We start from the raw sequence: 25,926 nt of genomic DNA, 5'->3' as shown, positions 1-25,926 counted from the left end.
CGCATCCAGCTCCCTGCTCAGTGCAGAGCCTGATTCTCCTTCTCCCTCTGCCATTCCCTCTGCTTGTGCTCTTCTATCTCTCTGTCAAATAAATAAATAAAATCTTAAAAAAAAAAAAAGATTTTATCTGTTTTTATTTTGTGAGAGAGAGCACCTGCAGGGTTAGGGGCAGAGGGAGAGGGAGAAGCAGGCCCCCCATGAAGCAGGGAGCCAGATGCAGGGCTTAACTGACTGAGCCACGCAGGTACACCTCCTAAAGATTTTATTTTTAAGTAATCTCTACACCCAATGTGGGGCTTGAGCTTATAACCCCAAGATCAAGATTCACATGCTCTACTGACTCAGCCAGCCAGAAGCCCTTATTTTTTTTAAAAATATTAGCCATTCTGGTGAGTGTGTGGTGATATCACATTTGTGCCTTTGATTAGCATTTCCCTAATGACTAATGGTGTTGAGCATCTTCTCATGTGCTTATTGTCCATCTGTATGCACTCCTACCTTATTTATTGTGCTTCGCTTTCTTTTTTTTAAAGATTTTATTTATTTATTTGAGACAGAATGAGAGAGAGAGAGAGAGCACATGAGAGGGGAGAGGGTCAGAGGGAGAAGCAGACCCCCCGCCGAGCAGAGATCCTGATGCGGGACTCGATCCAGGGACTCGATCCAGGGACTCGATCCAGGGACTCCAGGATCATGACCTGAGCCGAAGGCAGTCGCTTAACCAACTGAGCCACCCAGGCGCCCCTATTGTGCTTCGCTTTATTGCACTTCACAAATACTGTGGTTTTTACACATTGAAGGTTTGTGGCAAGTCTGCGTCAAGCAAGCCTATCAGTGCCAGTTCCCCAACAGCATTTGCTCACCTCGTGTCTCTGTGTCACATTTTGGTAATTCTTGCAATTTTTCAAACTTTTTCATTATTATTATATTTGTTATGGCAAACTGTGACTGGTGACTAAAACTCACTGAAAGCTCAGATGATTGCATTTTTTAGCAATAAAGTATTTTTCAATTAAGGTAATGAACTTTTTAGATATAATGCTACTGCACATTTAATAGACCACAGTGTAGTGTAAACTTAAGTTTTATATGCACGGGAAATAGAAAAAATCCATCTGACATGCTTTATTGCAGTGTTCCGGAAACAAGCCTTCAATATCGCCGAGGTATGCCCATATCTTCTCTGGAGAAATGTTTATTTCATTCCTTTGCCCACTTTTTAATTGGGTTGTTTCTTTTTTATTGTTGTTAAGTTTTAGATCTTTATATATTCTAGATATTAATCCCTTATCAGATACATGATTTGCAAAAATTTTCTACCATTCTATGGATTGCCTTTTCACTCTCTGGATAGTGCCCTTTGATGCAAAAAAAACCTGGTAATTTTGATGAGGTGCAATTTCTTTTTTTTTTTTTTTTTAAGATTTTACTTATTTATTTGACAGAGAGAGAGAGAGAACAAGCAGAGGGAGCAGGAGAGGGAGAAGTAGACTTCCCACTGAGCAGGGAACCTGATGTGGGACTCGATCCCAAGACCCTGGGATCATGACCTGAGCCAAAGGCAGGCACTTAACTGAGCTACCTGGGTGTCCCTATTTTTTGTTGCTTGTGCTTTTGGTGTCATATCCAAGGAATCATTGCCAAGTCCAATGTCATGAAGCTCCTAAGAGTTTTATAGTTTTTTGTTCTTCCGTTTAGGTCTTTGATCCATTTTGAGTTAATTTTGTATATGGTGTGAGGTACGGATCCAACTTTATCCTTTCACATGTGGATAACCAGTTTTCCTAGCACCATTTGTTCAAGAGACTGTCCTTTTCCCATTGAATGGCCTTGGCGCCCTTGTTGAAAATCATTTGACAATACATGTGAAGGTTTATTTCTGGGTTTACTCGACTCTATTGGCCTGTCAGTCTGTCTTTATGCCAGTACCACACTGTTTTGATTATTGTAGCTTTGTAGTAGATTTTAAAATCGGTACGTGTGAGTCTTCCAACTTTGTTCTTCTTTTTCAAGATTCTTTTTCTTTTTTTAAAGATTTTATTTATTTGAGAGAGAGAGAGAGATAACACGAGCAGGGGAGAGAGGGAGAAGCAGGCTCCCCACTGAGCAGGGAGCCTGATGTGGGCTCAATCCCAGGACCCTGGGATCACAACCTGAGCTGAAGGCAGATGCTTAACTGACTGAGCCACCCAGGTGCCCCATCTTCTCATTCTTTTCTTTTCTTTTTTTTTTTTTTAAGATTTTATTTATTTATTTGACAGAGAGAGACACAGCGAGAGAGGGAACACAAGCAGGGGGAGTGGGAGAGGGAGAAGCAGGCTTCCTGCCGAGCAGGGAGTCTGATGTGGGGCTCGATCCTAGGACTCTGGGATTATGACCTGAGCTGAAGGCAGACGCTTAACAGGTGCCCCTCGTCTTCTCATTCTTGAATACAGGATGTCTTTTCATTTATTTGTGCCTTTAATTTCTTCCAGCAACATTTTTGTTTTCCGTGCACTTTTGTCCGCTTGGTTAAGTTCATTCCTAAGCATCTTATTCATTTTGATGCTATTGTACGTGGAATTGTTTTCATAATACTCTATTGGGATTATTCATTGTTAGTGTACAGAAAAGCAACAGATTTTTGGTGACTTTGTATCCTGCAACTTTGCTAAATTCATTTATTAGTCAGTTCTGAGTTTTGACACAGGTAATCCCCACTGCTGGCTTCTTTCTCTTAGCAAAATTCATTTGAGACTCATTCAAGTTGTTTTGTGTATCAGTAGTTAAAAAGGAAACTGCTGTTTCTTTCTACTCTTGCTGACTCTTCACTTCTGACACCAGACATATGTGGTTTTTTTCCTCACATCAACCAATTCTGCAACTCTCTGTGACACTGACTGGGTGAACTACATTCTGTTTCAATTCTGACACTAACTGCCTGGAGTTACTACAGATCCCACAGGTTAAGGGCTCAGTCTGGTAAGGCTGCCCCTTCTTTAGCATAAGTCTCAAGTCCAGGGTGTTACCTGTGCTTCTGACCCATCGGCTATAAGTCAAGTTTCCGACAACCCCCGCTTCAGGTTCAGTTAATTTCCTAGAGCTGGTCACAGAACTTAGGAAAAGAGTGCACTTACTAGATTACTGGTTTATTAGAAAAGATACAACTTAGGAACAGCCAGATGGAAGAGATGCAGAGAGCAAGGTATAAGGGGAGGGGCATGGAGCTTCATGCCATCTCCAGGTGCACCACCCTCCCAGCCCCTCAGTATGCTCAGCAACCCAGATACTCTCAGGGATGTTGATGGACGCTTCATCTTGTTGGCACAGCTGACTAAATCATTGGCCCTTCCATTGGTGATTCACTCAGACTCCTTCTTTCCCTTCCGGTCCAGGGAGGGGGACTGAAAGCTCCAACCCTCTAACCACATGGTTGGCTCCCCCTTGAGGCTCTCCAGGTGTCCCCAGCAGATAGTCATCTCTTAGCATAGAAAGACACTTTTCACTGCAGAGATTCCTAGGGTTTTTGGAACTGTGTGACAGGAAACCAGGGCAGAGACCAAATATATATTTCTTATTATTTCACAGTAGTTAAAAAAAAAAATTTTTTTTTTTTAAGTAGGCTCCACAGGGGTGCCTGGATGGCTCAGTCGGTTGAGCGTCCGCCTTTGGCTTGGGTCATGACCCCAGAGTCCTGGGATCAAGCCCCACATCGGGCTCCTTGTCCCTCACCCTCTGCCTGCCACTCCCCCCCCACCCCCGCCTCTGGCAAATCAATCAGTCAGTCAGTCAATCAAAATAAGTAGGCTCCACGCCCAGCGCCAGGCCCAACGTGGGGCCTAACCCACAACCCAGAGATCAAGACCTGAACTGAGATTAAGAGTCAAACACAACCGGGCGCCTGGGTGGCTCAGTTGGTTGAGCGACTGCCTTCAGCTCAGGTCATGAACCTGGAGTCCCTGGATTGAGTCCCACATCGGGGTCCCTGCTTGGCGAGGAGCCTGCTTCTCCCTCTAACCCTCCCCCCTCTCATGTACTCTCTCTCTCTCTCATTCTCGCTCTCTCAAATAAATAAATAAATCTTTAAAAAAAAAAAAAAAGAGTCAAACACAACCAACTAAGCCACCCATGCGCCGCCTCCCCCCAATTTTTTTTTATGCTGAATAGTATTCCATGGTATGGGTCTGCCACAAATTATCCATTCACCGGTTGATGCATGTTTGGTTTGGTTGTTTCCAGTATTTGGTGATTATGAGCAGAACTTTTTTTTTATTTTATTTATTTTTTCTTTTTTCTTTTATTTTTTATTTTTTAAAGATTTTATTTATTTGACAGAGAGAGGCACAGCGAGAGAGGGAACGCAAGCAGGGGGAGTGGGAGAGGGAGAAGCAGGCTTCACACGGAGCAGGAAGCCCGATGCGGGGGCTCGATCCCAGGACCCTGGAATCATGACCTGAGCCGAAGGCAGACGCTTAACGACTGAGCCACCCAGGCGCCCCCCTTTTTTTTTTTTTAAAGATTTTATTTATTTATTTGAGAGAGAATGAGAGAGAGCACATAAGAGGGATTAGGGTCAGAGGGAGAAGCAGACTCCCTGCCGAGCAGGGACCCCGATGCAGGACTCGATCCAGGGACTCCAGGATCATGACCTGAGCCGAAGGCAGTCGCTTAACCAACTGAGCCACCCAGGCGCCCTATGAGCAGAACTTCTATAAACATTTGTGTGCAGGTTTTTGAATGAACATATATAGTTGACCATTGAATAACATGGGCTTGAACTGTGTGGGTTCACTTAGATGCAGACTTTTTTTGATATATATATAGAACAGGACTGGAAATGAATTTTTTCTTATGATTTTCTTTTTTAAAAAACATTTATTGATTGGGGCGCCTGGGTGGTTCAGTCGTTAAGCGTCTGCCTTCGGCTCAGGTCATGATCCCAGGATCCTGGGATCGAGCCCCGCATCGGGCTCCCTGCTTGGCGGGAAGCCTGCTTTCCTCTCCCACTCCCCTGCTTGTGTTCGCTCTCTCGCTGTCTCTCTGTCAAATAAATACAATTTTTTTTTTTTTTAGATTTTTTATTTATTCATTTGACAGACAGACAGTGAGAGAGGGAACACAAGCAGGGGGAGTGGCAGAGGGAGAAGCAGGCTTCCCGCGCAGCAGGGAGCCCGATGCGGGGCTCAATCCCAGGACCCTGGGATCATGACCTGAGCTGAAGGCAGATGCTCAACCATCTGAGCCACTCAGGCGCCCCAATAAATAAAATCTTTAAAAAAAAAATTATTTATTTGAGAGAGAGACAGAGAGAGCACAAGCGTGGGGAGGGGCAGAAGGAGAGGGAGAAGCAGACTCTGTGCTAAGCAGGAGCCTGACTGGGGGCTCGATCCCAGGACCCTGAGATCAAGACCTGAGCCAAAGTCAGACACTTAACTGACTGAGCCACCCAGGTGCCCCCCTTATGATTTTTTTTTTTAAAGATTTTACTTATTCATTTGACACAGAGAGGGAGAGAAAGAGAGAGTGAGAGAGAGTACAATCAGGGGGAGCTGTAGGCAGAGGGAGAAGCAGGCTGTCCACCAGCAAGGAGCCTGATGTAGGACTCAATCCCAGGACCCCGGGATCACGACCTGAGCTGAAGGCAGACGCTTAACTGACCGAGCCACCCAGGCACCCCTATGATTTTCTTAATAACATTTTCTTTTCTCTATTTTATTGTAAGAATATAGTATATAATACATGCACAAAATACATGTTAATCGACTGTTTCTGTTATTGGTAAGGTTTCTGGTCAACAGTAGGCTGTTAGTAGTCAAGTTTTGGGGGAGCCAAAAGTTATATGTGGATTTTCAACTTCGCAGGGGGTAGCACCCCTAACCCACTTGTTCAAAGGTCTACCGTATTTTCACTTATCTTGGGTATAAACATAGGAGTGGATTTTGGATCACACTCATTGCTTAAGAAACTGACCAGATGCCTTCCAGAGTGGCTAAACCACTTGGTGTTCCCTCCAGCAATGGATGAGGAGGGTTCCAGTTGCTCCAAATCCTTTTCACCACTTGCCATTATCGTCAGTTGTTTCTTGTTTGTTTGAACCATCCTAGTAGATGTGAAGGGATAGTTCCTGGTGTTAATTTGCATTTCCCTAAGGAGTAATGGTGTTTCCTGTGCTTATTTGCCATATGTATATCTTCTTGGACGATCTGTCCAGACTTTGGCGCATTTTTAAATTGAATTCCTTGTCTTCTTTTTATTGAGTTTGGAGACTTCATTATATAGCCTGGATACAGGTCCTTTGTCATACATATATTTTCTCCTAGTATGTAACTTGTCTTTTTATTCTTTTGACAGTGTCTTTTGCAGAGCAGAAGTTTTCAGAGTTTTTAAGAAGTTTTTTGACATTTTGTTTTTTAAAAGAAGTTTGGATTTTTGGTTGTTTAAAATTTCTGATTTCTGGGGCGCCTGGGTGGTCCAGTCAGTTAAGCCTCTGACTCTTGATCTCAGCTCAGGGCTTGATCTTGGGGTCATGAGTTCAAGACCAGGATTGGGCTCCACACTGGGCATGGAGCCTACTTAAAAATTAATTTAAAAAAATAAAATTTCTTCTTTCTTTTTTTTTTTTTAAGATTTTATTTATTTATTTGAGACAGAGAGAATGAGAGACAGAGAGCATGAGAGGGAGGAGGGTCAGAGGGAGAAGCAGACTCCCTGCTGAGCAGGGAGCCCGATGCGGGACTCGATCCCGGGACTCCGGGATCATGACCTGAGCCGAAGGCAGTTGCTTAACCAACTGAGCCACCCAGGCACCCTAAAATTTCTTATTTCTTTCCTAAAATTGGAATAGCTGCTTGCTCAGGGCCCCCAGCACCACCCTGCCTTTGGTGTCAGCTGCCTGGCCCCTGGGAACATTTGCTTTAGTGGTGGGAATGTGCTCGAATGGGACTTGAGTAGGTAGAGGGTGACAGTTGAAGAGTAACAAGATTTGGGTTTGAATTCTGACCTCACCGTGCTTTTGCTGTGTGACCCAGAGCTAATCATTACCCTCTCTGACCTTAGTTTCTTCATCTGTAAAATGGAATCAACAGAGTCCCTCCCTGTACCCCTACCCCAGGAAAAAAGGTTAATATATGGATGCTGGTTTCGCTGTCCTACTCTAGGAGATTTCAGACTTATTACTTAGCAGAGGGATCATTCAAATAAAATCTTACACTGATTCTTAATAGGTAGGACTGGAAAGGGGAGGGTTCCATGTCCTTCCCCTGCCCCCTTGCACCCACCAGAGCATAGCCTGAAGTCAGCTGACCAGTCTGACCCCCTCACTTTAACAACAGGGTAACAGCCCAGAGAGGGCAGTGGCCTTCCGAAGGCCACACACTATGCTGCCAACACATATAGCTCCCCACACTCATCCTCAGTTCTCCATATCAACTGCCTTGCTGAGTCCACGCCCAGGTGGCATGTATGGGGCTGATTGACTTACAATTGGCAGTGTTTCCTGAGCTCTGTGCTAGGCACCATCCTGAGCATTTTACCTGTGTTCACACTGGTCACCAGGATGACCTGAGGGAGGTGGTGCTTGTCCCCATTTTGTGGATGAGGAAACTGAAATTCAGCCATTTCCCCCCAAGTCACACCTCTGGGAATTGGCAGAGCCAGCATCTCCCTGGCTCGTCCTGAGGATCTCTGTCTTCCCAGTGCCACCAGGTTGGGGTCCCACCTTCCTCCCCTCTCTCTGTAGCTGTAGCTCCATCACAGTCTGTATCTCCCCTCTAGCCACACGAGCTTCCTTGCTAGTCCTCAGACAAAAACCAAATCCTGCTCCAGGGCTTTTGCACTTGCTGATCCCATCCCCCAGCCCCTCCCCCCCATGTGTTTTCTCCTACCTCCTGACCAGTGGCCTACTCCTTCTCATCTTTCAGGGCCTGCTCACATGTCCCCTCCTCAAAGAGGCCTGGCTCAGCTACAGCAGCTCAAATCACCTCTCCAGTAACGTTCAGTCACCCACCTCGTTTTTAATTCTGTGCATGGCAGAATCCAGTTCATCTATTCATTCGTTACATTTTATGATTTATTCAGTAAACATTTATTGGGTGTCCTCTGTGTGCCAGGCCATCTTCCTGGCTCAAGGGATAGAGCAATGAACAAGGCAGACAAAAATCCTTGCTCTGCAAAGCTTAGTTCTAGAAAGGAAGGCAAATAGTAAAGAAGTCAAATATAGAGTATGTCAGGTAAGTAGTATTTCTTTTTCTTAAGGAACGGAAATATAAAATATTAGGGCAGAGATTCAGATCTTAGATGTGTTGGTCAGGTGAGGCCTCCTGAGAAGACAAGGTTTGAGCTGAGGCCTGAAGGAGGTAAAGGAGGAGCCATTGGAGATCTGGGGAGGGGAAACAGCCTGTGCAAAGGCCCTGAGGCAGGAATGTATCTGGAATGTTTAGGAAACAGCAAGGAGGCCATCAATGGCTGGAGTAGAGTGAGTGAGTGGTAGACTGGGAGGTCATGGGGCAGGGCCTTGTGGGCCACAGTGGGGACTTTGGCGTTTGCTCTGGGTGAGCTGGGAGCCACAGAAGGGTCTGAGCAGAAGAAGGCTGTGACCTGACACATGGAGGGGAACAGACTGAGGGGCAAAGACAGGAGCCAGGGGCCAGGGCAGAGACAAATACACTGGTCCAGGCAAGCAATGAGACAGGGCTGACCAAGGAGGGGATGAGAAGTGGACAGATTCTGAATAGCCTTAGGCATTGAGGAAAGAGTAGAGCCAAGAAGGCCCCCACACTTTTGGGATGTGCACTGCCACTAGGCTAACCTGTTTATAGTCCAGCCCTCCCCATGCCATGTCCTTGAGGGACAGATAGTGGTCTGTCTCGGTCACTGCTGTGTCCCCAGCACCTCTACAGAGCCTGGCTCACAAAGGCGCTCAATAGTTGTTTGAGCTCTGCAGCTCCCCATCTCCCATCTCTTTTGGGATATCTGTCTCTCTTTAATGTTTTCTATCTGACCCGCCCACTTCTACCAGGAATTTCCTTGGCACCCTTATTCCTCTTGACCTCCCCAATGCCATCTCAGCTCCCCTGACCCCTCTTCTCGCCCATCCCCTTACAGCTTCGAGGCAGAGAATGGGCCCACGCCATCTCCTGGCCGCAGCCCCCTGGACTCGCAGGCGAGCCCGGGCCTCGTGCTGCATGCTGGGGCCGCTGCCAGCCAGCGCCGGGAGTCCTTCCTGTACCGTTCAGACAGCGACTACGACATGTCCCCCAAAACTATGTCCCGGAACTCGTCGGTCACCAGCGAGGCGTGAGCACCCCCTTCTCACCCTCCAGGCCTGCTCCCAACATAAGCTGCCCTTGCCAGCAGGGAGTGGGGACACTGCCCAAGCCCCCGGGCCACCTCTCCCTTCTAGGGAAAAGTAAACAGCCCCCTTGCCCACAGCAAGGGCCCAGTCCCACTCACCCAGCCTGCCAAAGGCCACTCCTACGCATGGGCAGCTGGGGCCTGGTCCCCCCCAGCCTGTCCCTCCAACAAGGAGGGAACTCCACTTGAGCCCCTCCCTGCTGCCACATCTTCCCACAGACTGTCCACCTTGGCTGAGCCCCCTCTTCCTTCCCCCCCGCTTCAGGCTTCCCTAAGCCAGCCCCCCTTATCATGACCACCTGTTGAGGTGTGAGCACCCCCCAGGCCTGCTCAGTCCCCTCCCCTCTCGCTGGATCCTCCAGCCCTGGCCCTACCCATCCAGGTACCCACCTCAGCCCCCCCAACTCCTTCCTGCTCCCCACCCCCTCCTACCCACGGTGTACACCAAGCCCAGCCTTGGCAGTGTATTTGTGGCCATCCCCTTTGTCTCTGCCCACCCACGTGAGCTCCTCTCTCTGACCACCATTTCCTTTAGGACCAACCCCCTTAGGGTGTGTCTACCCTTGGGAGGTAGTAAGTGCCTTCTCCCCTCACCTGTTGGGGCCTCCCCTCCCAGCCCACCAACCTCCCCAGGCCCAACCCCCACAGAGTGTCCGCTCTAGAGAGTTGCTTCTCTGGCACCCTAGCCCTTCTCCACCCAGGCCCGTGGGTGTCCCACCGTGAGGATGCCTGACCTGCCCCTGTCCTTGATTGCAGGCATGCTGAGGACCTCATTGTGACACCTTTCGCCCAGGTAAGACCCCTCTCCTAAGGAGAGAAGGGGCCCCAACCCTCCCCCCACACCTGGGGACAAGGGCCTAGCCCCAGCTGCCCCTCCGGGTGCCTCCCTCCCCTCACTGCTGCTCCCTGTCCCAGGTGCTGGCCAGTCTCCGGGGTGTTCGCAGCAACTTCTCACTCCTGACCAATGTGCCCATTCCCAGCAACAGGTAAGTCAAAGCTGGGCCCCAGCGCTCATGATCACAAGGCTAAGCACACCTGGGTTCAACTCTTAGTTCCACTGTGTGACCTCAGGCAGGAACTTGACCTCTCCAAGCCTCTGTTCAGGCAACAGCTCCCTCTGAGCCAGTAAACCATTGCAGTTTGAATGCCTAAGACAGAAACTTAAAAATAAAGACCAAGGGGTCCAAACACATGGTGGTGAAGCCAAGGGTAGCCAGTTACCCCAGGCTTGGGGCCACTCCAGGCCCCGATGCCAACTTTCCGGGCAAATAGCATCTTGTAGTACCTTTGCTCCCCCTCTATAAAATGGGAATTTAATAGGGCCTCCATTAGATGCTGCTGTGAGGAGTCTGGAAGATGATACATAGAAAAGTGCGAGAACATTGTGCAGCACATAGTAAGTGCTCACTAAATAGCAGCAGTTATTACGCGGGGGCAGGGGCGTGGCTGAGAACTGCCGCTCCCTCCAGGAGTTGGGAGAGATGCTCAAGGAAGCAGGAATTTTGGAGACGAAGGACCTGTCCCTACCTCTGGTCAGCCCTGTCACTTCCCTGAGCCCGTTTCCTCATCTGTAAAATGGGTCCTTATGGGGCTTTGTGAGAAGCTGCAGGCTGAGTACATGGGACACAGTGAGCGCTCAGGAAAAGGAAAATTGGCATTATTCATGGAGAGGGGGAGGCAGGAATCGGGGTGCACAGGCTGATGCTGGAGCCCCATTTCTTTGCAGACGGTCCCCGTTGGGCGGCCCAACCCCCGTCTGCAAGGCCACGCTGTCAGGTAACAAAGCCCAGGGGGGTGGGAAAGCGCCCCTCTTGCTGCTGGGGGGAGTCCCCTCACTCGAAGTGGCTGTCTTAACTGCCCTTTCCCAGCACCCCTCTCACCTGATGGACCCCCATCATCACGGGCTGGGGCCTCTGGGTCACCACCTGTGCTGTCCCTTCTCTAGAAGAGACATGTCAGCAATTGGCCCGGGAGACACTGGAGGAGCTGGACTGGTGTCTCGAACAGCTGGAGACCATGCAGACCTACCGCTCCGTGAGCGAGATGGCTTCCCACAAGGTGAGCGGGCCTGGAGGCCGCAGGGCGGGACCAGCCCCTGGGCGGGGCCTGAGGATGGGGGCCAACCGCTGGGTGGGACCTGTGGGCGGGGCCACCCTTGGGGGCGGGGCTGGTTTCTGGATAGGGCCAACGAGGTGGGGCCATTCCCTAGGCCTGTGGGGTGGGGCTAACTGCTGGGTGGGGTCTGGGGTGGGGCTAACCATGGGGCGGGGCCAACCTGTGGATGGGGCCTATGAGGTGGGAGTCCATCCCCAGGCGGAGCGGACCCCATAGGCTGCCTGTTCCTGTGGATTCTGACTTTTCCCAGGGGTGGGGGAGCCTGGTGTGTGTGGATGTGTATGGGTGTGGGTGTCTGTACGTCTGTATGTAGACAATCGTCTCTCTTAAGGGGGGTTGTTCTATGCTAGAGTCTACAAGTGTATATGTGATTGTGGGTCTGTGCGGCTGTCAAATGTGTTGGCTACACATTTGCAGCACAAGGTGAGGTGGGAGGGGATGTTTTAAGAGGGCACATCAGGAAGTCAGGAGGAGTGGCGTGCAGATGTGTACCTACGGAGGATGTATGGGTGTGCACAGGCGATTATACTGGGTTGTAAGTGTGTGGGCCTGTGCCAGAGGGGTATGTATGTTTACAAGTGTGAGTTGGTCTAGGAATGAATCTGAGTGTGTATCTCCATGTGTTTGAGACTCTGTGCGTGTGTGTGCTTACAGGGCTGCAGGGGAGGGTGCAAGGCTTCCATGTACAGCTGTGCAGATTGTGTACTGCACAACTCCAGAGGGCACCATTCAGAAAGCAGGCAATATGAATGATGTTTTCTGGAGTTGTGCAGCTTGGTGGTAGCCTTCGTGGGAGGATGCCTATCAGGAAATGAATGTGCAGGTGGAGGTGTCTGTGTTAGGGGGTGCCTACACCCCTGTGGGTGGAGGCTTGTCTGGGAACATGCGAGTCTGAGGGTGATTGTGTCTCTGAAGGTGTATTGAGCATCTGAGAATGTGACTGTTTCTAAATGTAGGTCTTCGGGTGTGTTTCTGCAATGGTGTGTGTGTGTATTTGTGGGTGTGAGTGTGAGCATTCCCTTGTGGATTCCTCAGGGTCTGTTTGTGCCCAAGGTCACAGGGGTATTTGTGTTTGTTTGAAAGTGTGTCTGTGGCAGTGTTGAGTGTGTGTTAAGTGTGCCAGTAAATCTGGGTGTTTGTCCCTAGGTGTGTGTCTCCACGTCTGGGTGTGAGTCTGTGTTCTTGGAAGGGGTGTGTCTGAAAGTGTTTAGATCCTGTACGCCCAACCAACTCCCTGTAAATGTGTTGGACATCAGAGTTGTGACTGTGTGATGTGTGCTTGCGTGCGGGTTGGTGGGAAAGGTGTGTCTCAGAGTGTTTGTGTGTCTGTGAATGTGTAGAGTGTCTGGGTGTGTGTCTTTGTCTCCGGGTATGTCCACGGAGGGGACGTGTCCTCCCAAGGGTGTGTGTGCCTCCCTGCCTATCCCTGGCAGCCCACCTGGATCTTGGCTTAGGCCTGCGGGCTCGGATGCCCCTTTAACGCCCCCCCCCCCCCCCCGCACCACCTGACGTCGCATGCAGCCTGCCAGTGCCGCAGCGAGCGAGCGTGCACACGCGCACACACGGGCGCGCATACGGAGCCCAGAGCCTCCGAAGCCACCTCCCGGGACCCTCGCCCTGCCCCCTCATGGGCAGGCGTCCCAGGCCGCCTCCAGCCGCTGCCGCGGGGGGGCCCATCAGGGCCAGGGGCTGGCAGACCATGTAACCAGGGCTGCTGTCGGGAGCGCGGAGGGGAGGGGAGCCCCCAGCCCTGCTGGGCCGGCCCAGGCCCCTCCGCGGCTCCCCCTTGCACTGCCCACCTGCCCAGAGCCGCCCCCCTTCCCCCCACACACAGTGGCTGTTAGCCCCGGGACTCCCCAAGCCCAGCCTCTCTGTGCGGCAGCCCCGAGCGGGGCTAAGATTCCAAGATGCCCTTGGTGGATTTCTTCTGTGAGACCTGCTCCAAGCCGTGGCTGGTGGGCTGGTGGGACCAGGTAGGGGAACTCGGGGAGGAGGATGGGCAGGAGACTTGGCGCTGACCCTCCCACCTTGGAGCCTCCAGCCCCTGGTGTGGGCTGGTGGGTGCAGCTGTGCACGTGTGTGGCCTGGACATGGAACCTTGTGACTGTCTGTCTCTGTGTGGCCCCGGGCTGGGCGGGGAGAGGGGGTGGCTGGGGATGTGGGTCTCTTGCTGGGTATGACTGTCAGCAGTCGCCTGTGTGTGTCTGCAGTGGTGTGGGGCTGTCTGACCATATGCTTATTTGCCTGGGTCATGATGTGGCCCTCTCTGAGATCATACGGCTCTGTTTGTGGTGGTGTGTGTTGGGACACGTTTGTGAGCCCAGAGCTGTGTGATTTTTCTGGGGCATGTGACCCCAAGTGTCAGTGACCGCCTTATTGTGTATGCCCCTTGAGTTGTGTGTCTGTGGCCGTGTAGAACGGTGTGAGATGGTAGTCTGTGACTCTGTGTGTGGTTGTGTGACTTTGTGGGTCCATCTTGTGTGTGTATGTGTATCTTTCTGTGCAACTGGGGTCTCTGGCAGCAGTGGGAGGAGTAAGCGCCCCATCCTGGTGTGGGCTACGTGAGCTCACCCTTCCTGTCAGGTGTCCCTCCTGCCTCTCTGGACAGAGTCTGCTCCTGGTTTGGGGGTGCTTTGGTGGAGCTTGGGGGCGGGGAGCCAATGCCCTTTCTCCTCCATGCACAATGTCACGGCAGACGCTTGTGTGAAGTGGCGTGGGGGGACCAGGAGGGACCGCCAGGCCTGGTTCTATGTATACTCTGTTCATCTGTGCATCTATCCACCCCTCTGAGGTTGGGGGAGAGGGGGCTATGATGGGAACCCCCCCTCCCCTGGGTGAACGAACAAGGTTTCCTCAGCTCAGTATTCTCCCCTGCCCCTGCCAAACCTTCTCTTCACCCAGAACTTGCATTCTCTCCTGCAAAAGAGAGACTGTATTCTCTCCTTCCAAACTGCGTTTGGAGCTGGGGGCCAGGACGCCTTGGGAGTGGGGTCCATATCTGGGAAGACTTGGGCCAGGGTAGCTCTGGGAAGGCAAGGGTTAAGGGGCCTACAGCCTGCCCCCTTTTCCCCCAGCTCAGCAGCTGGTTGGAGGGGGAGTTGCTAAGGAGACTCCCATCACCATGGCGATGGGATTCTCCTGACACCCCATTGGCTCACTGTTAGGCAGGAGCCCCTCCCTTCCACAGGTGCCCCTCTGGCTCCTCCTTTTGGGCCGGAGGAGGAGGAAGCCTGGGGAGGGGTGCCCCCCTTCCTCAGGAAGGGAGGGGTATGCTGGGTCCTGACTTCCCAGCCTGGGGCCTCCATCCAGACCTGGGAGGAGAGGAAGGGCTGACCCCTCCCCTCTAGCAGCTTGCTGAGGGCTCTGTTGGCTGAGCAGAGAAGTAGGAGGAACTCGTGGGGTCTTCAGAAGTTTCTTGGGAGGGGCTGACCTCCCCCACCTTCTGATGCCCGGTCTCCCCATCATTCCTTCCTTCTTGCCTCCTTCACCTTAGTTCAAGAGGATGTTAAACCGTGAACTCACACACCTGTCAGAGATGAGCAGGTCAGGAAACCAGGTCTCTGAGTACATCTCTACCACATTCCTGGGTGAGTGAAGGGCAGCACTTTGTGGGGAGGCTGCACGCCTGGACTGGAGGGGGCTGCCCCAGACCGCAGGTCCTATTGCTGACATTTGCCCAAGGGACCCTGACTCCTAATTCCCCAAAGATCCAGGTTACCATGCTCAAGAGTTCCCATACTCTCGATGCCCCCAAACTCAGAGGGATGTCGACTTTATAGAACCTCCACATTAAAAAATCTCTCCAAACAGAAGAGCCCCTCCAAACTCAGTGGAACCACAATGGAACTCTCAAACTCAAGACCCCAAGAAACCCACAAACTCAAATAGAATTCTTAAACTTTAAATGCCTCCAGGCTGAAAGACCTCCTCGAATTCAGTAGAGTGTCCAAACTCGGATTCCCCCACACAAATTCAGGAGACCCCGCAAACCCTCAGTAGGGTTCTCAAACTTAAAAGAACCGCTGTCCTTAGGAGCCCAGAAGAGACCCCCAAACTTTAAAAAACCTCCAAGCTGAGATTCAGTAGAATCATCCAACTTGATATGACCCTCAAATTCAGCAGACTCCTCCAAATTTTCCATACCCAGTACAGTTATACAGAATACCTCAAATTCACTAGAACCCTCAAGCTCCTCGGGACCTCCAATTCGTCCTAATCTCTGAACCCAAGAGCCCAAGCTGAGGATAATTTCACCCTCTCAATTTATCACCAAAAGTTTCCAAATTCTGGAGAATGGCTCTGCACCGATCTCAAGAGAAGTTCAGAGTTTCAAATGCTCCCGCCAATGGGGGTGTGGCCATGCAGAGTTCTGAGATCCAGCCAATGGGAGCACGGCATGCAAATAACCCCTATTAGACCCTGTTATTGACTGGCAGGGCCCCAGGTCACAATGGGTGGTCCGGGCTCGGCTCTGGAAGCCCTTGAAAGCTCAAGAAGAGGGCTCCTGGGGCTGGCCCCCGGGCGGCTGGTGTCAAAGGGGTGGGCTGGTGGGAGGGTTCATGGAGCCAGAGACTACCCTTCCCTCCCGCCTCTCAGTGCTCTCCACCCCCATCAGCACTCTTAGTCACCATGGAGGTGTCTTCCCTGCCCAAGAAGTTTCCCTGCCTATACAGGGCAGGCAGCGGCTCTCTCTAGCATCCCCACCTCGCTTCCTGACTTCCCATGCCACCCCCCTGCCAAACCTGGGGATCAGACTGGGGCTACCCCATAGCTCCGGGCCAGCCCCAGGGTCCCCACTCCAACCCACCACTTCCCAGAAGAATTCCTACCTTCTTTCTGGTTTCCAGCCTATAATTAACCAAAAGCATGACACCCTGAAGGGGTCTGCCCTCCTGAGTGAGCCTTCCCAGGGCACGGTGGGGAGCAGGGGAGGGGGACTGAGGGCCAGATGAGGGCATCTCTGTGAGGTGCTAATGCTTGTCTCTCCTCCATCTTCTGCAGACAAGCAGAATGAAGTGGAGATTCCATCACCCACAATGAAGGATCGAGAAAAACAGTCAGCCCCACGGCAGAGACCCTCCCAGCAGCCCCCGCCCCCTGGGCCGCAATTCCAGCCCATGTCTCAGATCACAGGGGTGAAGAAGCTGATGCACAGCAGCAGCCTGAATGATTCCAGCATCCCCCGCTTTGGGGTGAAGACCGACCAAGAGGAGCTCCTGGCCCAAGTGAGTGGCAGCTCCGCAGGGGCTGGACTAGAGAGGGACAGGTGTCTCCTGGGGCCCAGACAGGGACTGGGCATTGGGTCAGTCTGAAATGAGGACTCAGGTATCCTGGGGTTATGAGACTCTCAGGAGAGGGGGAGTAAAGGAAGCAGGATAGGAAGGAGCTAAGCCAGGAGGTGGCGTCAGCTAGCATCGGGCCTCAGCCTGACCCATCATGGAGCTCTGGAGTGTGAACACCACCAGAGTTGAGCCCACCTTAAGGCAAGAGTGCTGGACTTTTGTACCCCTGCGTCAGTCATGGCTGTGAGCTGCCCCCAGAGTGGACAGCATTACCTCCTCTGTGTAGATCCCGTAGGGGCAAGAGCAGTTTTCTGGAGAACAGTGTGGCATGAGTCTTGGTAGGCAGCAGTCCCAGCAGGTGGGGGATGGGTGCACCCATCAGTGAAGGGGGTCTGGTCAGAACCCCCATAGCATCCACTACCGGCCAGACCTGGGTTCAGCCCCTGGCTCTTCCGTGACACCTAAAGCCAAGGGGCTCCCACGTGGGTTTGTACGGCGGATGCGGTGCATGTTTGTTGGCTTACTCAATTGCCATTTATTGTAACCTGCAAGCCGGCACTAGGCTGTGCCACCTTCAGTCACCCAGCATTTATTGAGCACCTACTGTGTGCTGGCACTGTTCAGGGTCCTGGAGAGACATGGAGAACTAGCCCCTGTTCCTTTCCCCCTGGCGCTGATGAGCAGTTTAGCTCAGAAGTTAAACTGTGCTTTGGGGTCAGTCTAGCTGAGTTAACATTATGGCTTGGCCACTTGTGAGATACAGGGTCTTGGGGAAGTCTCATCACTCCTCTGGGCTTTGGTTCTCAAACCAACCAAATGAGATCAAGCACTTAGTGTAATGCTTGGCAGATAATAATCACTCAGTACACAGTCGCTGTGGTTGCCCTGTTATCTTCCGGCTGGTAGGACACGCACGGTAAATTCCATGCTCCTGAGCATGCCACCCCCTGGGCAAGCAATAACGGTGCCACTTTCAGACCAGAGCTCTGAACTGCTAGGAAAGAGTCAGGAGGGGTGAAGATCAACCAAGAGGAACTTCTGACCCAAATGGGTAGGGGCTTGGCCCTGGTTCTTGTGGGCTTCTGACCTCTGGCCTCCAACCCCGCCAGGAACTGGAGAACCTGAACAAGTGGGGTCTGAACATCTTTTGCGTGTCAGAATACGCCGGAGGCCGTTCCCTCAGCTGCATCATGTACACGATATTTCAGGTAGGGTGGGCCGAGTGGCGCAGGGTGCGAGGGAGGGGGGCACCGTGGAGAGCGGAGAGCCAGCAGGAGTCACTGCCCCCCTCCTCGTACCTTACCCTCAGGAGCGAGACCTGCTGAAGAAGTTCCGCATCCCGGTGGACACCATGGTGACTTATATGCTGACCCTGGAGGACCACTACCACCCCGACGTGGCCTACCACAACAGCCTGCACGCGGCTGACGTGCTGCAGTCCACGCATGTGCTGTTGGCCACACCCGCGCTCGATGTGAGCCTGGCCCCCACGTCTCTCACTGCCCGCCTCCCGTCTCCCGTTTGTCTCTGTGGCCTTGGGTCTCTGACCTCCATCCCTCTCTGATCCTGTTCCTCTTTCTGGTCCTTATCCCTCTCTCCTGACCCCCCTCTTTTGTGACACCCCCATCTCTCTCTTACCCCGTCTCTCAGAACCCCCATCTTTCTAACCCGTCTCTCTCCGACCCCCACTCTCTGCCCCTAGGCTGTGTTCACGGACCTGGAGATTCTTGCCGCCCTCTTCGCGGCTGCCATTCATGACGTGGACCACCCTGGGGTCTCCAACCAGTTCCTGATCAACACCAGTGAGTGGCCGCCCGCGGGGGCGGGGCCTGCCGGGTTGGGGGCGGGGCCTGCCGGGTTGGGCGGGGCCTGCCGGGTTGGGGCGGGGCCTGTCGGGTTGGACGGGGCCTGCCGGGTTGGGCGGGGCCTGCCGGGTTGGGGGCGGGCCCAGGTGGTCCCTGCGCTCCTCTGACCACCTGCCTGGGCCTGGGCCGCAGATTCGGAGCTGGCGCTCATGTACAACGACGAGTCTGTGCTGGAGAACCACCACCTGGCCGTGGGCTTCAAGCTGCTGCAGGAAGACAACTGCGACATCTTCCAGAACCTCAGCAAGCGCCAGCGGCAGAGCCTGCGCAAGATGGTCATCGACATGGTGGGCGGGGCCGGAGCGGGGACCGACTGGAAAGGTCGCCTGTGAGGCGTGGGGAGCGGCAGGGTCTGAGTCCAGGACTGGAAGCCCCGGGAGAGGCGTCCCTTGTGGGGGCTGGGGACAGGTTGTGCTGAGCGAAAACTAGAGAGGCGCAGGTCGGGTCAGTACAACCCAGAACAGGGCTTCAGCGTCCCCTGTCATGCCCCCTCACCCACAGGTGCTGGCCACGGACATGTCCAAACACATGACCCTCCTGGCAGACCTGAAGACCATGGTGGAGACCAAGAAAGTGACCAGCTCGGGGGTCCTCCTGCTGGACAACTACTCCGACCGCATCCAGGTGCCTCCTCGCCCACCATATAGGGAGACTAGAGCCTCTCTCTTCCTCTCTCCCCTTTGGATCTGGGTGGTTCCCCTCCCTCAGCCTCCAGCTCCCATGTTGTCCATCTTCCTGTCTCTTTTCTCTCTCCCTCCCATCTCTCCATCCCAACCCCCATCTCCTACCATCCCTCCTCATTTCCTCTTACTGCCTCCCTCAATACTGCCTTCTCTCCTCTCCCCCACCCATCTCTTCCTTTTCTCTCCCCCTCCCTTCCTCTCTCCTCTCCTCCCTCTCTCCATATCCCCACCACGCCTTCTCCTCGCTCTCCCCATAAAGGGGGAGGTAAGGAAGCATGAGGTCCCACACTGGGACAGGGGCATGGCCTCTGAAGGTGCCCCACCTCATGCAGGTCCTTCGGAACATGGTGCACTGTGCGGACCTCAGCAACCCCACCAAACCCCTGGAACTGTACCGCCAGTGGACCGACCGCATCATGGCCGAGTTCTTCCAGCAGGGTGACCGGGAGCGGGAGCGGGGCATGGAGATCAGCCCCATGTGCGACAAGCACACGGCCTCGGTGGAGAAGTCTCAGGTACAGTTTTGTGGCCCCTGTGGAAGGCAGCAGGGTGGCCCTCCCCATCCCATGCTGGCTTGGAGCTCTGAGAGGCCCAGATGCTCCTGACCTGCCCCTCCACAAAGCCAGGTTATTCTGTGTTTGTTTTTTTTCCTTTTCTATCTTGATGGGCAATCTGCAACATTTTCTCTCCTACAGAACAGCCAAACTGGGCCTCTGGACTCACCGTTTGTAGACCTGAGTCAAACAAGTTCTAACTCATTTGTAGCCACCAAACAGCATTAATAATGATACTTACCCAGCTCTTAGTTACAGACCTTACGTCGATACGGCCTCTCAATTTCCCTGTAACCTGGCCACCGATCTTGTCCTTGATTTTTGGTGGAGGATTCTCACCCTCCCCACTTCCAGTCTCCTCCCTGGTGAGACCTATTTTTCCCAGTTGACTGTGCATGCCTTTCCAGACCAGAGTTACCCAGCGCTGGCACTGTTGACATCTGGAGCCAATCATTCTCTATCGCGGGGGCCGTCCTGCGCTTTAGAGGATGTAGAGCGGCATCCCTGGCCTACACCCTCCCCTTCCACTTAGAACCACCAAAAATATTTATAGACACTTCCAAATGTCCCCTGAGCATGCAGATCACCCCCATCCTCCCAACACCTGGGAAAACCAGTTTCATACATTTTATTATGGTTATGTTTACAGGCAACTTAAATAGTTCATGTGTTTTGCTTTTTTATTTTTTATTTTATTTTATTTATTTTATTATTTTTTAAAGATTTTATTTATTTATTTATTTGACAGAGAGAGAGACAGCGAGAGAGGAACACAAGCAGGGGGAGTGGGAGAGGGAGAAGCAGGCTTCCCGCGGAGCAGGGAGCCCGATCCCAGGACCCTGGCATCACGACCTGAGCCGAAGGCAGACTCTTAACGACTGAGCCACCCAGGCGCCCCATGGGTTTTGCTTTTTTAAAACATATGAATTTTATCAACATATACGTATTTTTATACAGTTTGCTTTTTTCCCCAAACAGTGCCTTGGAGATCTGTCCAAGTTATTACACGTCGATTTAGTGCATCCCTTTTGACTGTTGTATAGTATTCTCACAGATTTAGATAGCTAATGGTTTCTGGGGAAACTAGCTAATGGTTTTTCTCCTGTGGCTGGACATTTAGGTGTCGAGGAGTTACAAATTCACAGTGACTCAAACAAGATAAACGTTCATTTGTGTTCCCTCTTATGTAAAAAAGCCTCGAGGAAGAATATCGGTCCCTTTGGCTTCATGAAATGGTCAGGCACCTAGGAGATTTCAATCATCAGAAGCTTGGGGCCTCTGTCCCCAGAGATGCCTCTCGTAGTCAGGGATGCTGTGGAAGCTCTAGCCATTCTGGCCACAAAGCAGGGAGGAGAGGTCTCTGCCAGTTGAGGCAGCACCCCTACTCCCGACTCCCACCCCAGCTCCAATCTTCCATCTACCTGTGGTCACATGGCCACCCTCTCTCTTTGCAAAGGAGGTTGGGAAATGTAGTTTTCAGCTGTGTAGGGGAAGCATTGCTTCCACCAAGAAAAATCAAGATTCTGTTAATAAGGAGGGAAGAGGGACGCCTGGGTGGCTCAGTCGGTTAAGCGTCTGCCTTCAGCTCAAGTCATGATCCCAGGGTCCTGGGATCGAGTCCCATATCGGGCTCTGTGCTCAGCAGGGAGCCTGCTTCTCCCTCTGCCTGCCGCTCCCCCTGCTTGTGCTCTCTCTTGCTCTGAAAAATAAATAAAATATTTTTTTAAAAGCTTAAAAAAAATAAGGAGGGAAGATAATATCAAAGTGGGTTAGGCAATACCCTGCCATGGAGTTATTTCTAGTTTTTCTTTGTTGCAAAAAAAAAAAAGTCATTATTAATATCTGTGGTGTACCACAATTTTTATTTTTTATTTTTTTTATTTTTTTTAAGATTTTATTTATTCATTTGAGAGAGAATGAGATAGAGCATGAGAGGGGGGAGGGTCAGAGGGAGAAGCAGACTCCCTGCCGAGCAGGGAGCCCGATGTGGGACTTGATCCCGGGACTCCAGGATCATGACCTGAGCCGAAGGCAGTCGCTTAACCAACTGAGCCACCCAGGCGCCCATGTACCACAATTTTTAAAAACTAATTCCCAATTGACAGATATATGGAGGTTTCTAGTATTTTTTTTTAAAGATTTTATTTATTTATTCATGAGAGACAGAGAGAGAGAGGCAGAGGGAGAAGCAGGCTCCCAAGGAGCAGAGAGCCCGATGCGGGACTCGATCCCAGGACCCTGGGATCATGACCTGAGCCGAAGGCAGACGCTTAACCATCTGAGCCACCCAGGCGCCCTGAGTTTTCTAGTATTTGTTGGTATCTCGTATGTAAATTTTTTTTTTTTTTTCTTACCCGTGCAAGAGTTTTTCCAGGGTGGATCTGGAGAAGCAAGATTACAAGGTTAACTGCTATCAGCCTCTTTTAAATTCTCCTGGATCGCACAGCATGGCAGGATGATCTGCACCAGCGGGCCACCAGTTTGTACCTTTCTCCCTTCTCTCCCAGGTGGGTTTCATCGACTATATTGTACACCCGCTGTGGGAGACGTGGGCTGACCTGGTCCACCCAGATGCGCAGGAGATCCTGGACACGTTGGAGGACAACCGGGACTGGTACTACAGTGCCATCCGGCAGAGCCCTTCACCACCGCCCGAGGAGGACCCCAGAGGGCCAGGCCACCCACCCCCACCGGATAAGTTCCAGTTTGAGCTGACGCTGGAGGAAGAGGAGGAGGAGGAGGTGTCTACTTCCCCAGGTGCATTTGAAGTGCGGGACTTGTCCCTGGCTCAGGATCCATCCCCAGCTGAGGAACTATGGGAGGTGGATGGCCAGGCTATGGCCGCAGAGGTGAAGGTAAAGGAACCGTGCTTCACACAGCAAGGCGACTCAGCAGATAGTGTGGCTGCGGGCGAGGACGAGTCCATGTCCCCAGATGCATCCGTGGAAGCTGGGGGCCGCAGCAGACCCCTGGTCCTGTCTGCTGAGAGTCCCCCTCTGCCTGCCTTGAGGACCCTGCCCCCTCCAGAGGAAGCCCCGGGCCTCCTGGGCCTCCCCTCCATGGCGGCCGAGGTGGGGGCCCAAAAAGAGCATCAGGCTGCCAAGAGGGCGTGCAGTGCCTGCACAGGAACATCTGGCGAGGACCCCCCCCCACTCCCAGCTCCTGGTGGGTGGGGGTCGGCTGGAGGTCCTACCTGAGCCCTGGCTCCTCCACCCTGTTGCTCTCCCCGCCTCCCTCCACCACCATCACCCCCCGACCACCTCCTCCACTGCCTCAAAGACTCTTGGGCCTCCTGAGAAAAAAGAAAACAGAAAAGTGGGTTTTTTTCTCTTTTCTTTTTTTCCTCTTTCCCCCCACCCCCACCCACGGGGCCTCTTTTTGGAGGTGGGGGCTGGGGAACAAGGGGCGGAGGTCCCGGAAGGGATTTTATTTTTGGAATTTTAATTGTTACATTTTTAGAAAAAGAAAAAAAAAAAAAAAACCAGGATAAAACACAGCCACTGTAGACGCTCCTGTTCCGGACTAAACCCCTTGTGTCCCTCCCCAGCCGCCTCCCCCGCCCCAGGTCCCAGGCTCAGTCTTCCAGCCTCCTAGGGCTCCCCGCGTGGGCCCAAGCAGGCATCGTGCCTCCCTCCCTCCCTCCCTCCCTCCAGGCTTTCCCTCTGAATTTTGGAGGGTCTCTGGAACCTAACCAGGAATAGCCATTCTGGGCGGGGGCTCTGGGGGGCTGTCACCAGGGGAGGCCCCAGCTCCAGCCCCTCTCTGGCTCACTGCCCACCACCCCCACCCCCAGAAGTCTTCCGCCTCATTTTGCACAAACCTGGCAATACTAACTTGGGGGACAGGGGCAGGGACGGGGACAGGGGAGCTGTGCGCTTTCAGATGTAGCAGAGGGAAGGTGTTGGAGGGATATTCACACCACTAACCTGGGGTCTGAGGTTCGAGGAGGGCCTGATCCCCCCTCCGCTTGCCATCCCCTTGCCCTTCCACTTTGGGTTCTGTTTGAATTTTCTCCATTTAGGGGGGAGATGGCTCTGAACCACACCCCTCCTTCCAGCTGCTTCTCCTCTTGTTTCTGCCTTAATGATCCCCACGGCCATAGGAGAGGGGTTTGCAGTGGTTCCCACCTGCACCTTGGGTGGGGTGGGACCAGGCCCAGAGCCCCCATCCTGGGCACCTCCCCCGCCCCAGCATCCTCCTGACCCCCTTCATGACCCTTTGCCCTAGGAGGAAGCAATAACAGTGTACTCCCACACCCCCTTTCTGGGCAGCCCTTTCCCACCCTGGCACCAACCAAAGTCATTTCTCCTTTGCCCCCACTTGGCCACGCCTCCCCTTCACCCCTTAGCTATTCCTGGAGCAATACGACAGACAGATGCAAGGCCCTTTTTCTCCAAGCCATGGGGGACTGTTTGGAAGGAAAGACCCCCCCCCCCCCCCCCCCTTTATGCCCTTGGGCCCAGTTCTGCAGCTGGGCAAGGCAGGGCCTCTCTCTCATTCCCCCACCCCCAATTCTGAGCACACGGTACTGTAGCCCCCAGCTGCCCGCAGCCTTCCATCTGTCTGTCCATCCCTGTGGGGAGTACCTCCCACTCCCACCCTCATGATGCTGTACAGGGTTCATTTTTGTAGCGACATTAGTTTCTGTCCCAGCCAGTGACTGGAGTGGGACTTCTTTTTGGTTTTCTTTCTTTTCTTTCTCTCTCTCTTTTTTTTTTTTTTTTGTACATATTGTATGGTTGGTTTGTAAATTATTCTACAGAGGCAAAAAGGGAAAATAAACTTGCCCTTCCCCAGCAGACCCAGTCAGGGGAAGGAGGGGTGGGGTCTCCCAGAGAGAGAGTCCCCATTCCCACTGTATTATACAAACTGTACCATAGACCCCGAAAGGGTGGATTCCGCGCTGCCGCTTGATGGGAAGTCGTGTCATTGTAAGGGGCGAGGGCTGAGCAGAGCCTACCCCTTCCCCCTTACCCAGGTGTGACTGGTGAGTTGGAACCCCACCCCCAATCAGGGCTCCTCTCCCAGGGGGGGCACAGAACCCCCCCTGAGCTGCTCTTGTGTTGTCCATTTCGACGATCAATCAGTCGGTCCGTTGGTCGATAATCAATCCTTCGATCTTGTCTCCAATTAAATCGAGGCTTTCACTGATCTTCCTGGCTTATTGACTTCCTTTCCCACCCTGTTCTTGGGAGGTCTACCTCTCCTGCACTATCTGCCTGGGGTGGGGGTAAGGGGAAAGGGATAGATAGAACCTGAAGGGGGGCAACAGTGTGGCTGGAGGCAGCTGCCCCGCCCCGCCCTGCCCCGGGGCCTGGACCGGGCACTTGCTCAAGGACTCCAGGTTGTAAAGTGGAGGTTCAGACCAGTCTTTGGAGGCCAGCAGACCCAGGTAAAGCCCACTTCTCTTACACAGCATCTCTGACAGACCTCTTGGGTACTTCTGGAATCTCAGAGTCATTCCTGGAAACCTCGAGGGGGCCTGACTGATAACACCTCCACCATCTGGCTGCCAGGCTATGATAAAAGGTCTCTGGTCAAATTCTGCTGTGCAGACATTAAACTTGATAAACAGGCACAAGGGCATTTATTTACCCCTATAAGTTCTATGAATTCCCAGGATCCTGGCCATTTTGGTGTTGCAACCTTCATGTTGCATTAAAAGAAAATGAAAAAACAAACCTGAACCTGAATATCTATATCTTTTTTTTTTTTTTAAGATTTTAAGTAATCTCTACAACCCAACGTGGAACTTGAACTCACGGCCCTTTGATCAAGAGTAGCATGCTCTATTGACTGAGCCAGACAGATGCCCCCAAACGTGAATCATATCTTAAAGGCAGGGCTCTCTGTTGCTTTGAGCCTGTAGCCTTATGGTCGGTATCAGGCGAGCTAAACCATCCAAATTCACACAAGACTGGCTTGGGATTGAAGCTGTTTCGTTAACGTGTTCATTTGAGGTTGGGGAGGGAACGACTCAGATGTTTTAACCAATCCACATATTTGAATACTGTTAATTCCACTCAAGGGATCCCATTTTCTCCACCTTTATCAGGGTAATTAACAAACCCTTGATTTCACCAATGTTTCTGATATT

The 25,926-nt window shown here is 52.4% G+C and overlaps 1 protein-coding gene across 4 annotated transcripts in view; it reads left to right on the top strand.

Moving 5' to 3' along the window:
* PDE4A (phosphodiesterase 4A) overlaps positions 1-25,506 on the top strand; it is a 42,351-nt gene extending 16,845 nt beyond the window's left edge. For 3 of the 4 annotated variants that reach the window (XM_034996848.1, XM_034996849.1, XM_034996850.1), the window contains exons 2-15: positions 9,082-9,273; positions 10,087-10,123; positions 10,246-10,316; positions 11,057-11,106; positions 11,276-11,388; positions 14,939-15,032; positions 16,447-16,670; positions 17,837-17,935; positions 18,037-18,201; positions 18,430-18,529; positions 18,725-18,879; positions 19,094-19,216; positions 19,608-19,790; positions 22,337-25,506. In XM_034996848.1, coding sequence (XP_034852739.1) covers positions 9,082-9,273; positions 10,087-10,123; positions 10,246-10,316; positions 11,057-11,106; positions 11,276-11,388; positions 14,939-15,032; positions 16,447-16,670; positions 17,837-17,935; positions 18,037-18,201; positions 18,430-18,529; positions 18,725-18,879; positions 19,094-19,216; positions 19,608-19,790; positions 22,337-23,026 — 2,296 coding nt within the window. In that variant the 3' untranslated portion in view covers positions 23,027-25,506. Of the gene's footprint in view, positions 1-9,081; positions 9,274-10,086; positions 10,124-10,245; positions 10,317-11,056; positions 11,107-11,275; positions 11,389-12,419; positions 13,419-14,938; positions 15,033-16,446; positions 16,671-17,836; positions 17,936-18,036; positions 18,202-18,429; positions 18,530-18,724; positions 18,880-19,093; positions 19,217-19,607; positions 19,791-22,336 lie in introns of those variants that run through there. The other variant, XM_034996851.1, reaches the window with a different exon arrangement.
* Positions 25,507-25,926: the final 420 nt, after the last annotated feature.

The sequence above is a fragment of the Mirounga leonina genome, unplaced genomic scaffold (genome assembly GCF_011800145.1).
Source record: "Mirounga leonina isolate KUSES-001 unplaced genomic scaffold, KU_Mleo_1.0 Mir_94, whole genome shotgun sequence".
NCBI classification, from domain to species: Eukaryota; Metazoa; Chordata; class Mammalia; order Carnivora; family Phocidae; genus Mirounga; species Mirounga leonina.
This window is presented reverse-complemented; position numbering and strand designations above follow the sequence as displayed.